The sequence below is a fragment of the Gadus morhua genome, chromosome 22, assembly GCF_902167405.1.
Source record: "Gadus morhua chromosome 22, gadMor3.0, whole genome shotgun sequence".
NCBI lineage: Eukaryota > Metazoa > Chordata > Actinopteri > Gadiformes > Gadidae > Gadus > Gadus morhua.
In genome coordinates, this window is record NC_044069.1 from 16,491,995 (window position 1) to 16,504,873 (window position 12,879).

At 43.7% G+C, this 12,879-nt stretch overlaps 1 protein-coding gene across 3 annotated transcripts in view; it reads right to left on the reverse strand.

Moving 5' to 3' along the window:
- The window catches only part of vps50 (VPS50 subunit of EARP/GARPII complex), a 106,837-nt gene that overhangs the window by 62,706 nt on the left and 31,252 nt on the right, over positions 1-12,879 (reverse strand). For all 3 annotated transcript variants that reach the window (XM_030346942.1, XM_030346940.1, XM_030346941.1), the window contains 4 exons: positions 12,696-12,738; positions 11,318-11,416; positions 8,035-8,175; positions 231-363 (listed from right to left, as the gene is read on the reverse strand). In XM_030346942.1, coding sequence (XP_030202802.1) covers positions 231-363; positions 8,035-8,175; positions 11,318-11,416; positions 12,696-12,738 — 416 coding nt within the window. The remainder of the gene's footprint in view (positions 1-230; positions 364-8,034; positions 8,176-11,317; positions 11,417-12,695; positions 12,739-12,879) is intronic.

The following is a 12,879-nucleotide window of genomic DNA, read 5'->3' on the forward strand; positions in this document are numbered from 1 at the left end:
GTGAATGTTGAACGTTGTTGTAACGTTATAACTTTACAGTAAACAATAGCTTGGTAGCTGGCACGAACCACTTGTGATAGCAGCACATCAAGAGCTAGATCGATGTGCTGTTATCACACACATTATCAATAAATGAGGTCCCAATTACTAATATTACTTTTCCCCTGGAAGTAAGGGGTTAAAGGGGTTATGATGCCATTGACAGGCAACCAAATGATATGCACCGTTACCTTGGGTGGCGGGGCCCTCCTTGTTGTCAAGCTCTTCGTGCCACTGCATGGTAGAGTGGTAGCTGAGCATCACTTCCCACAATGCCTTGCACAGGTCAGTCAGGCAGGGGATGTAGCTGTCCGGGGTGATATGCTGCCAACAGAAGAAGAGATGCCATGGAAAATCCTTTCAGTAAAATGAACAATATACAATTTTGATAGGACACAGTGCCATTACATTTCTATAAACGGTTGTGCATTGCATACAATTTTGAAAACCGAGTTTGATTTTATTGGGCTTAGTAGTACTAACAGATTGGTAGACGACAGAAAATTAGGTTATTGGTATATGAAATTGGTTAAAATATCCCTATTTCAATTTCTGCTGTTGTGTTTTGAATTATTTGCCATCGGGGTACATGGATAAATGGCCTAAAAATTACTATAGCATTTTAATTACGCAGCAGCCTGGCATGTCTTGAGGGAGATGTAGAGGCTTTCAAAAGCACAGATTCAATTAGAATGAGATCTATTCCTATGCCTGAATAAAAAATGGCTTAATCAAGCAAAACATAGTGGAGGCATCCCATTAGGACACTGCCCCTAATGCAACACTGTTTACTGATGTCAAACCCTCAAATAGGTTCATTTACTAAGTAAGCAACACGGCCCATTTCCCATGCCAAGTATGTTATGGCATCCATTGAGATAATTCAGTGCCGGGCATTATAAAATACTGTATGAAATTGTATCACATCGGAAGAGCCTCTTTTTTTGCAGTAGAAAACATAAAACTGACGAACAATAAAATAAGTCAAGGACCATGCGTACTGAACTAAGGTTTGGCAGAGTTCGCCCAAATATTCAGAGTGCACAAGGACGACAGTGAAGGCCACCGACGAAGTCTGAGTATCCAGGCCATCACACCGTCCCTCAACGGATCGCCTCCATACAGAAACGACACTTGAAAAATGTATCGCCTGGGGAAAAATACATCCCCATAGTTGACAGCTTCCCAGCATGATATTTATTAATGTTCACGGCTTTGACCAATAATGGAACATACCCCCTGCTGTCTGTTATAAACTTTTTATGGGTATGACATAAAACCTCCATCAATTTAATGGATTTTGTAATGCAGACAAGAGCAACGCTTGGAAAAGAAAAAATGAGCTAATAGCCCTAGAATTCCATCCCAAAAAAATATGTTACAGTTTACTTTTTAACAGGCCAACGGGGGGGGGGGGGGTCCTAGAGAGTGAACCGTGAGCCAGGGAATAGAGCATCGATGTGGGGTTCAGAATTGCAGACCAATATCCTATGGAGTGTTCTTCAACAGAGCATGTCCTCGGCTGTGGATTGATGACTGCAAGCGATCAGCTGATGAAAGATCATTAAATATGAACTACGTAATCATTTCTGCCATGCTTTTTCATTGTCAGTATGTCATTGTGACAAACGTAGAATGCTTCATGGAGAAGTCTCCTCCTCCGTCTCCTTAAAATTAATCAACAGCCCAGACGTATTACTTTGAAAAATAATTGAGCGCCAAACATTACTTGCTAATGTTGCCAGTATTATTAATAAAAAAAGTGAATGTTTTTTTTAATTGGTATGTTAATTAGACAACTTTCATTATCCCTGAACACATTTTTCCTGCCTTTTGTTTTAATTATTCGATACAATTTGTAAATAGAAGCAAAGTGGAAGCAAATATTTTTTGAGACCTCATTTTATCACCAAAACATGTTGATCCAACAGTTGATGCAATGTAATAAATTTAAGTAATTTATTCTGTCCTATTTTTACACATTTAATACATTTGATAATAAAAAGGAGAGTTAGTGTTGTGAAACACCCCACAGAACTGCCTGATAAGTCCAGACGTTTCCCTCTCAGCCATCCCTGGTTTTGTGGTCTGTAATTAATGATGGTGAGTCCCCTGACGCACTAAATAGTTGCAGATGATTTTCATTAACGATTACAAAGCGGCTCTTGCACCACTGGCCAGATAGTCAAGCTAATATAGTTCATGTAATAGAGTCTTAGAGTATTAGATTTGATTGTTGCATCTGCTCTGGAAGCCATCCATACCATGTTGCCTGGCAACTGAGGAGTGGGGACAGAATTAGTGTGAGGAGGGGGGCGGGGTGTTAAGGTGTGTGTATGGGATGAAGGGGTATTTTTGTGCATCAGGGAAGCCGGTTGATGTGTGTGTAATCTTATGTTTTATAGATATTTTCTCAGCAGGGGCTGTTATAGTTTGCCTGGTTATTCAGAGTTGGGGTTCTACAGATATTTTGGGGTCCGGCATTGTTATTATAGTAACAATGTGAGTGTGAGCAGGACAGCACACGGTTTATGCGAAACAAACTAAAGGGGAATACGCTAAAGGGCCCTCCGTCGGGCGGCACTATCAATATGGTTCCCCTCTACATCAGTTCCAAGACGACATCAGCGTTTCTCGCTTGCATTTCTTATACTTAATTTTCAGCCAACCCAATAAACCAGCCACTAACATGAATCTATTTATTTTCCCCAACCCTAGTAGTGGCTTTGCACAGCCTCAAAGCACATGTATCGTGGGGGAGGCTTGATCATGGAGCCATTCTTGACTTTTGACCTGTCGCCCAAGGATGAGTCTAGCCATGTTAAAAACTCGCTCAACGATAGGCAGGTGATCATTTCAAATGGCACGTTTGGTTCCGTGTCTATGCACACATTGGTCTATGTGTGAATTTGTGCGCTGAATGCATACGATTAGGGGGGAAAGAAATGTATAAAGGAAAGCACGGGCGAAGGTTGCGCTAAATTAGCTGAATCGCTTCCTTCTTTGGAACCGTATTCACGAGAAACTGCAGGCGATCGGAGGTGCAGGGTGACACCAGTCAGCACTTATGCAAAAGTGCCGAGCCGTCAGACTTGCACCACGGCCTCCTTCGTAAACATCCAATCCCCGAAACATCTAAGATGAACCCCACTATCACTCTCATGTTTAAACCCAGCATGCACACAAACAAACAAATGATCCTTCAACTGGCTGAACTGTGGGGGTTCATTGAGCAGGGGGCTGCTAAGTCCAGTTGCCTGGTCCATAGAAGTCAAGTTTAGTAAAATTTTAGTCTTGCCGGTTCAGACAAGCAAGACTATCGGCGTGCCATACTAAAGCAGTTGCTTATTGACTTGGTTGTTAAAATAGGAAAGACGATATTTCTATGCTTGGTATATACAGTATAGATAGTTTGCTTGTTTTGTTTACCCTAGAATGGGTGGCCCCGCCCATTCTGACGGCGATTTGAGCTCGCCCTGAAGAAGGGTCTGGAGAAGAACAACACATTTATTTTTGCTTCCGGTTTTTGCGGGAGCCAATCACCAAGCTGGCTTTAACCGCTGGCTCGCTATTGGCTGGTTTAACACAATGACGACATTTAAGCGACGGCAAGCAACCAATTGCGTACAGAGTGATTTGAACTAGGCCGATTGATCACGCCTCAGGCTAATGTTTCCCTGATTTGATTGGTTTAATATGGGGTTCCTGGATAATTTGGTTCCTGGCTCTGATAAAGTGACTGAAATAGTTTGGAATAAAGGCATTCTGTATTGCGAGCAATACATCCGTGTAATAGGCTAATAGATTATTTCTCTTCCACCAGCGACTGCGAAAAAGGCCCAGACCATATGGAGGAGTTTACCAGGAGGCATAGAGGCTCCTCTGCAGCTTCTAAACCCCTCAGCCACAATACTCCCACCCGCTTCCATCTTTCATTGAGCAGGGAAGTGTAAAGATAGAAAACATCCTTAAACGCTTTACCAGAGGAAAATAAAAACATATCCGATCGTGAAGGCATCTAGCATGGAAAATATCGAAAGAACACCACTGCTCCGACAGCAAACAACAAACTCAACATCAACAGGGAGTCATCTGTTTATACGCTCCGACAGCCCAATGTTGACAAACTACGCCAGACTCATTTCCATTCAAAATAGGACTTAAGTTTTGAGTGGCAAATACTTGAGGCAGTGGACTCACTCATTCAAAACAGGCGATTACAAAACACACCAAATTACATACGGGGTGGAACACTGACCACAACGACATGAATGAAAAGCTAAAATAAGAGCTTGCTCACGGTCACAGCACACACGGTTTACATGAAAACGCTCCCCCACGCTCAGAGCCCAATTAATTGCTCGTGGAGATAAACAATAGCACACAATGCCAGCGCCCTCTGGATAATTATGGGATGTTGTGCCACGGACAGATCATCGCAAGTGGAACGGACACTAATGGGAGTGCAGACACTGGTTAATAACCTAAGAAGGGAACACGCTTTTTCAGTTTATAAATTGGGGTTGACATTATCGTCCGCGGTGCAACAACAAACAGTGATGCCATAAATAAATAAATAAATAGATCAATAAATGTAACCAGATGACCTCGTTATTATAAAGCCCACAAACGACCACACGTGATTGGTCAGAGAGCCAGTTGTGAGGGGGCCGCGTTGGGTCATGAAGCCTGGCCGGGTCTCCTGGAGACAGCCGCTTTGAGGGCGGTTGGCAGAAGGCTGTTCCCCTGTTTTCAAACCAGATTGCACCATTTGCAAACTCGAGGAAAATAAGCGCTTTGGGGAAACTTCAAACGAATATTTTTTTCATTTATTACAATTAATAGTCATCCCAAATGTCCAAAACCTGCAAGGTATTAAAGTGATGGTCAAAATGTGCGCAAGTTAATTTCGCCTATAGTGCCCTCCAACATTTTCATGACACATTTAGAAGTTGGTCGAATGTGCCCGATGGGAACATAAACTTAATATGTGAAAGTTACTATTGGGAAGTGAAGACGCCAGCCAAGCCGAATCAAAGAGTTAGTATTCAACAGTCATCCCCCCTTTGCACCACGGGCTGACCTTCCCGCCTAACCCCTCGGAAAATCGTAGCTCTTAAGTATGAAGCCAGTAGCACATTTGCATTCCTCCCTGGTCATTTTGAGGCAAGCAGAGAGAAGTGAAGGGGTTTGGAGCGAGGGAGCGAGGGGGTCATTAACTGAATACACTCAGAATGATCTCACAGGGAAACATCTCCATGGTTTATTCACCAAGGAAAGGGCGTTTACTAACACGTCACTCTGGTGATTACTTAAAGAATACCATATTAGGGTTAGCACGGCTATTTTGTGTGATGCTTTCATTAGAAACACACACAATGGACTATTTGAGGCTCGAGATACTACGCAACACTGACACCACAATATACTGTGTGTGTGTGTGTGTGTGTGTGTGTGTGTGTGTGTGTGTGTGTGTGTGTGTGTGTGTGTGTGTGTGTGTGTGCGCGCGTATGCTGTCATCCCACAACACAATCACACTGCTAAGAACGTTAAGACAGATGCCATCATTCCAATGGCAGTGAGTGTGTATGTTTATGTATGCTTATTTGTGTGAGGGTGTGTTTATGTATGCCCGCGTGTGTGGGTGGGTATATGTGTTTAGGTGCGTGTGCATGCATGTGTTTACAGATAGATAGATAGATAGATAGAACTTTATTGTCATTGCACATGTTACAGAGCAATGAAACTACCAGTTACATTCCGTCCAAGAAACATAGAAGACAGTGTGGGGAGACAGGACGGAGAGACTGTCAGGCGCTCGTTTGATAAGAAACATGCTGCCTTCTTTAGAAAATAAAAATAAAAAGCTAAACAAGGGGGTAACGAGGGAAAAAAATATGAATACCTAAACTATGCTCCTGTAAGGGGGGCACAGTGTAGGGATTAGCAAAAAACACCTCAGCACATAAGCAACACATCAAAAACATCACAAACACATGTGGGAGGGGGGAAGGGTGTTGGGGAGAGGAGGTGTCACAGCTCAGACCCCGGGAGGAGGACGCAGCCAACAGGCGCATCGCATCACTCACGGCATACTGTACTGCAACGAGGGACGGGGAGGGGGAGGGAGTCCAGTAGGCGGTGAGTCCAGGGGGTGTGTGTGTTATCTGTCTTGTGTGTGTGTGTGTGTGTGTGTGTGTGTGAGCCCAGGGACTCCATCTCCACCCAGACTCAACAGTGTCTTTCTCTTATGTGTGCATGCATGCATGTGTTTATGTGTGTGTGCATGCATGTGTTTATGCGTGTGTTTATGTGTGTGTGCATGCATGTGCGTGTGTTTGTGTGTGTGTGTGTGTGTGTGTGTGTGTGTGTGTGTTCGTGGGTGAAGGCAGCCAATACAATGGGATGATGATGGGGTATCCATCAACAGCAAGTAAACATTGCCAAACGGTCTGTGTCAGGTTTACGGTTGTTCACACAGCTGCACTTACACTATTTCATGGGAGCAGCACGCACAGAAGGGAGAGTCCAAGATTGTGTGCGTGTGCGTGTTTGCTTACATTCTCATTTAGTCTTGGTGAGATTCTTCAGCTGCATCAATGCAATATCAACAACGCTATAATGTAGTCTGTACCACACAGCCGATTCAATAATTTATCCTTAATGTCTTAACTGTAACACAATTCATCTGGAACGGTAGCCTTGAGGGTGGAAGAGTTATTTTGGGGTAATGGCCCCGGGGGTTTTCAGAAAGCGAGAGAGCAGACAGCATAATATGAGAGAGAGCGTGAGAGAAAGATATCGACAGAGAGATAACAAAGAAGATCCGTCCTAAATAGAGGCATGAATGATGCCGAGCCAAGTACTCCAAAGTGAAGGGAAAAGAAAGAGACGGTGAACTCCCTAGAGAGAAAGACAGACGAGTGCCACGGTGTCCACCGGGCGGGGACGGGTGAGAGCATGGAGCAGAGGGTGAAAGGAGGCAGCCAAAGTGCACCAGCTCAACAGGGAGACCAGTTCGATTCAACACAAAAACATGTTTTTCTGTGCTTTCCTTTCAGCACCCGAGGTGCAGATGAGAATCAATGTTTTACCTCCATGTCTAAAACAGGGGAGCCTCTAATGGAGGTCAACCCCCGGTCCATGTTCTCCCCCTCTACCTCATCACTAGCTACTATAGGGGGGGAGATGTAGAATAGATCCCATGTCATTATATGATGATGTCGTTTGTGATGGGCTGGAGATATTTGATGGGAATGCTAATGAGGCTAATGCTGTGTGTGTGACTGTGTGTGACTGTGTGTGTGTGTGTGTGTGTGTGTGACTGTGTGTGTGTGTGTGTGTGTGTGTGTGTGTGTGTGTGTGTGTGTGTGTGTGTGTGTGTGTGTGTGTGTGTGTGTGTGTGTGTGTGACTGTGTGTGTGTGTCTGTGTAGAAATTGCTATTGGCATTTCTTCATGATATTATACGTGCTGGGGGGCAGACTTGGAGAATAATTCGGTTGACGACAGGATGTTTATAAATACCCTTCAATACATGCAGTCTTACCCTGCAATGTTCCTGAACATTTCCTGTATGCGCTCAAGTGTGAATGGGAACAGGAATCGATATTCAAGGTGATCCTTACAGGCAATTAGCCTGCTCAATACAAGTCCTAGTAACATTTCCGGATCACTGCCTGTACGGCTGCGTTCTGAGTGAAGGTCGAGGCACGTAATGGGTAGCGTCGTCTTACGTAAGCCTCTTTAACATAGAGCGTGGGAACCAATCACAAGGCTCCACTGAGGACGGATAGGAAATCGTGTAGCATTAATCTTAACACGCCAATTCGTATCGGGAGATCCGATAACCATTTCAATAGGGCTTCCCATGTTTGCAAACAGGCGCCAAGTGTGTGTGTGTGTGTGTGTGTGTGTGTGTGTGTGTGTGTGTGTGTGTGTGTGTGTGTGTGTGTGTGTGTGTGTGTGTGTGTGTGTGTGGGTGGGTCAATGGTTACCGTGCAGAGGTCCTTGTACTGCATTTTCTGAAACTTGGTGTCGGCGTTGCCGGCACAGAGCTCCACGTATCCCAGCACCACCTGGAACACCGTGTTGTGGATGGCCTGCGTGAAGTGCATGTGCAGCTGGTCCATGGCGGTCTGCCGTGGACGGACAGACAGAGAGAGAGACAGAGAGACAGTGGGTCACATGAAAAACATCGGCATAGTTTCTCGGTCAGTTGAATCAAGTATGAACGATCATTTAGGAGTTGATCGATGGTCAGAATGCTTCATCCCGAGAGAGTGACAGTGAATGAAGGAACGTCATGGAGAAGGTAGGGGTTGGGGTTGGCTACATGTTACGCTGCTGACATTGGAAAATTGAGCCCATAACTTTTCAGCTGGAACTGTGGCACTACACAATAGTGCCACTGAGATGGATCGGTGTATTCAAACCGGCATGGTGTCGCCAGCTATGCTACCCTTTAGGACAAAAGATTTTTCCCGCCTTTGTCTCCTTTTACCAAATTGATTTAGAGAGAAGAAATAAATCCGGGGGTTATTTGAGCAGTGGGTGGACGGGCTATTACTCTTTACACCCTCATCATATCAAACAGTTTGAATAAAAGGAATGGGCGAAGTGAAACAGTGACATAATAATGCAGGTTTAATTAGGCTCATTGCGTTTAGAAAACTCAAATGCAGCTTGAGTCAGCGACGCGCTGCAATGATTTGATCTCTCCGCGGCTGCAGAGGAGCCCTATAGCCTCCAGCCCACCGCCAGCGCCACGGCCAACTCATCCGCTCCACGGCCCCTCTTCACTGGGTGCCGATTGCGGCGGTTCCCTCGCTGTTCAAATCATAGTCTAAAAATAGGTCTCCTTCAAGAGAAGGTGTGATGCCCAAATTCTCTGAAGCTGCAAACCAAAACCTTTGGTCCGACACATTAGCCGCCAAGCCCACAGTTTAGATGTGTTGAATAGCTCATTAAAGTTGATAAAGATTAAGAGGGCACATTTAAGGCTTTTGACCAAATATTAATTCTGATTATCCGTTGCGAAAGGAAATTGAGCATGTGTCCATTGTGATTGTTTTATGCACACTTCATTATGCGTAATGCATGCAGCGCGACAGAAATCCTCGTGAAACGCTGTTGAATGACGTAAATGCTGCACATTCAATTGCAAATCGAGGTAAAGTGAACAATAAACGGAGGTGATTAAGGTGGGGGTAATAAGAAAAAGACAGACGCAAGGAGAGATATCCAGACAACCAGTCACAGTTTGCCAGCCACTGGAATAGAGATGACCAATTATCCAAAGCAGTAAATCTCCATTCTACATTGTGAAAACGCACTGGATGATGCGGTGTGGGCTTCACGGATGACAGTTCAATCCTCCAGGGGCGTGATATCAAAAGACATTAGCGTCAACGCTGCTGGCCTTTTGGGGTTCCGGAACAATACGTGACACAGGTTCAATAAGCGGGGGAGGAAGGAAGGAGGTGATAAAAAGATAGTTTAAGATGCATTTCGTTAACAACATAACGACCCATACTTCCCCCGTGCTTACGCCTAATGCGATATTCAAATGCCAACAAAAGCCAGATTTTTGGAGAAGGCAGTGTGCCTACGTCATCTGAACTTCTCTTGGCCCGTGCATAACCTCTCGCAAACAGTGAGACATGCCAAACCCCGAGGCACCGTAAATGCCAACGGGGCATTATGTATTTGTAATGTGTCCACCTTGATTCTCCAGCACCGACCTGAACGGTGAGGAAAGTCATCTCTAAACGACGCATGGCAGACTCTGAGAGATGAAATCACCCCTCCGCCAAATCCTCTAAAAGGAAACTAGATGGAGACGATTAACCGTCATGGCAAAACACTGTCTGAGATTAGAGAAGGATGACAACTATGACAGCGTCAAATGGGGGCTGCAGAAAAGGGCTGTGGGAGAGAGTGAAGAAAAGCCTTCGGGGCAGCTAGATTGCTATTGTGCTAACCATGTAGGTAAACACCTTGTAGCATACCAAAACACACTTCCATGTTTTATTTGGGGAAGTGGGCGATGGGGATTTAAAGTTTTGGGAACGTCAGTATTATATTTTTATTATATTATTATTATTATATATTTTTTTATATATTTCACACAACATGACAGGACGGGGTCAAAGACTCAGTCCTGTCATGTTGTGTGAAATATATAAATGTGTTAATATGTTAATTTGATACTAGCTGTCAGCAATGGGGGCAAATACTTCTAACTAGGGCTGCATGATGGGGTTCTCTTTCCCGGTAATGAGATCGATTATTCATTACATTTAACCAATTATCCACTTTATTCATTTTCTGTTGCGCCAAATACATGAAAAATTACAAAATAATTGCTGGATCCAAAATCGCAAGAAGGTAAATTAATAAGCAATGAATGCTAAGGCCCTGCCTCTAACCTGAGTGTGTTATCTTTGTGCGTGCTTGTGTGTGTGTACTAGTGAGGGGTCGGTCGCGAACGATTCGGTTAGAACGAACGAATCCCGAAGGTGAACAACGAGAACTGATTCCCAAAACAAGAGCTGATTCATTTCTTTTTCTTTTTTTTTTAAACTACAAAAATGTGGTTACGTAAATAAAATATACAAGCGCACAGAGCTCCATCTCCCCGCGACCTTATATTTATTGAGTCTAAAAAGTTCTCATCGATTCAGCCAATGAGAGTACTACAGCAGGTAGCAGTCGCGTTGCCATGGCCCATGGGTAAACAAATGACAAGGCACCGCCACACAAGTTAACTAAAAATCGCTGTAGTCTTCAATATCATGCAAGCACGTTTTATTTTTTATTTTGTTCAATGTCACAATTGCATGCTTTAATAAAGTATTGTTTTACCTACCATTATGAGTCTCGTTTGGTCTAGTAGGGAATTCGCACAATGGTGCTGCTGCTGCTTGCTTACGTACTTCACTGCTTATTAGCGCTACTTGGAAGACGCCATTTAATTCTTACTGCATCCCATTATGTATTAAGGATATTTATGAAAAAAATACGTATGTGCTTTATATATATTCTTAATATTTACACTTAACCAGGGTAATTTCACCAGAACATTAGAAAGTAGTAGGCTACATGCATGTCGATTAACATTTATTCCATAATTTCCGATTCCCTGCCAAATGACGTAACAGAGATCTGACTTAACGAAAAATGAATCTTGATAGTGAGCGGCACTGAAAGAACTGATTCCCGGAAAGAATAGTTTTGCCCATCCCTAGTGTGTACGTGTGTGTGCCTGCGTGCACTGACCTGTGTCTTTCCCAGGAGCGTGTAAGCCAGCTGCACCTTGGTGTAATGAGATACATCAAAGTGCTTGCAGGTCTTGGACAGAGCCACGTCCAGCTGTTCCTGAAGCCGGGGAGATAAGGGAGAGAAGGGGGGAGGAGGTGGAGGGGGAGAGAAAAGGAGGGGGAAGGGTTAAAGGTGATAAGGTTATCATTGTTAAGATTTTTTGATCAAGATGTAAAAGAAGATTTATCGCTGCTGCACAAGGCCACGGGCAGGTCGATTCCGTGTGTGTGCACATTGCTAACGCATCAGATACTCACCCCTCCATGTAGCGACGGCACGCTTGTGGCTAAACTGGACAAACTTTAAATCTGAGAAATGGCTTTCACCCATTAACCGCAGAAAATGGCTCTCGACCCAAGAGAGACTTTGTCAAATCCCTCTTTTGATTTAATATTAAAAAAGGCAAACTTTTTATTGATCAAATGTATGATGGCCAAAGGTCTGGTAGTGTGTATCTGTGTGCGTGGGCATACAGACTCTTATCAATGTTGAAGATGTTCCTTTATACTTAATCAAATATTGTAAAAGGGTTTCCTGCATTATTTACTGATCAAAAGATAAATTTGAATAATTTCATCCTGGCATCTGTTCTTTTAGGTTTGTGAGAGCAAGAGCAAGAGAGATCGTATAAATTGGAAATGCAGGAGAATGCCCGCTAGGCTGCCAAAAGCAGATTAAATCCCATACATGCGCCACCAAGCATGTCGAGACTCACGGGAGTGTGTATTTGCTTGGGGACAGCCTTTCAGTGGACCTTTCGTGTGTATGTGGCAATCAAACAAGTTATCTGTAAATGACCCGCATGGAAGCGTGCTTCTGTGAACGTGTGTGTGCTTTACGCACATGTTTACCAGCAAGCTCTTAGAGGGCATTACTGTGTTCATTCAGAAAGTCAGGATCGAATATGGTGTGTGTGTGTGTGTGTGTGTGTGTGTGTGTGTGTGTGTGTGTGTGTGTGTGTGTGTGTGTGTGTGTGTGTGTGTGTGTGTGTGTGTGCAGACCAAACCCTGGATAATTAACCTGTTCAGGCGCGACATCAGTGATGCAGGGTAAATTGCTTTGCGTGCCGTTTATCAGCAAAAGCTAAAAAGATGAATCTGATATTCAGGGTGCATCGGCAAATTTGCTGTAATGAATTTCTGAACATGTCAATATTTGCCCGTCTGAAAGAGAGAAGCCAAACTGTAGAAATAACAAGTTGAGGTATTTGTGTTTCTCCTCAGCTGGGGCTGTTACTAAAATTGGTTTATTTTGTGCTCACTGATGCAAAGCCAACATATGGAATTTGATACCTAGAGGGCATAAAAGATACAATACAAAAAAGGAAACCACTTACCTCTATTTGTTCGAGAGTGTCTTGTAGTTTGGAGTTCAATTCACTGTGGAAGGAGTAAAGTTGATTGATTTAAAATTTGAATCCTTAATGAGTCACCAGAACATGAGTTGGATGAGAAACACACACACAGGCTAATACATAAAATCCATCTAACCCAAGTTGGTAAGAATAATATTTACATTTT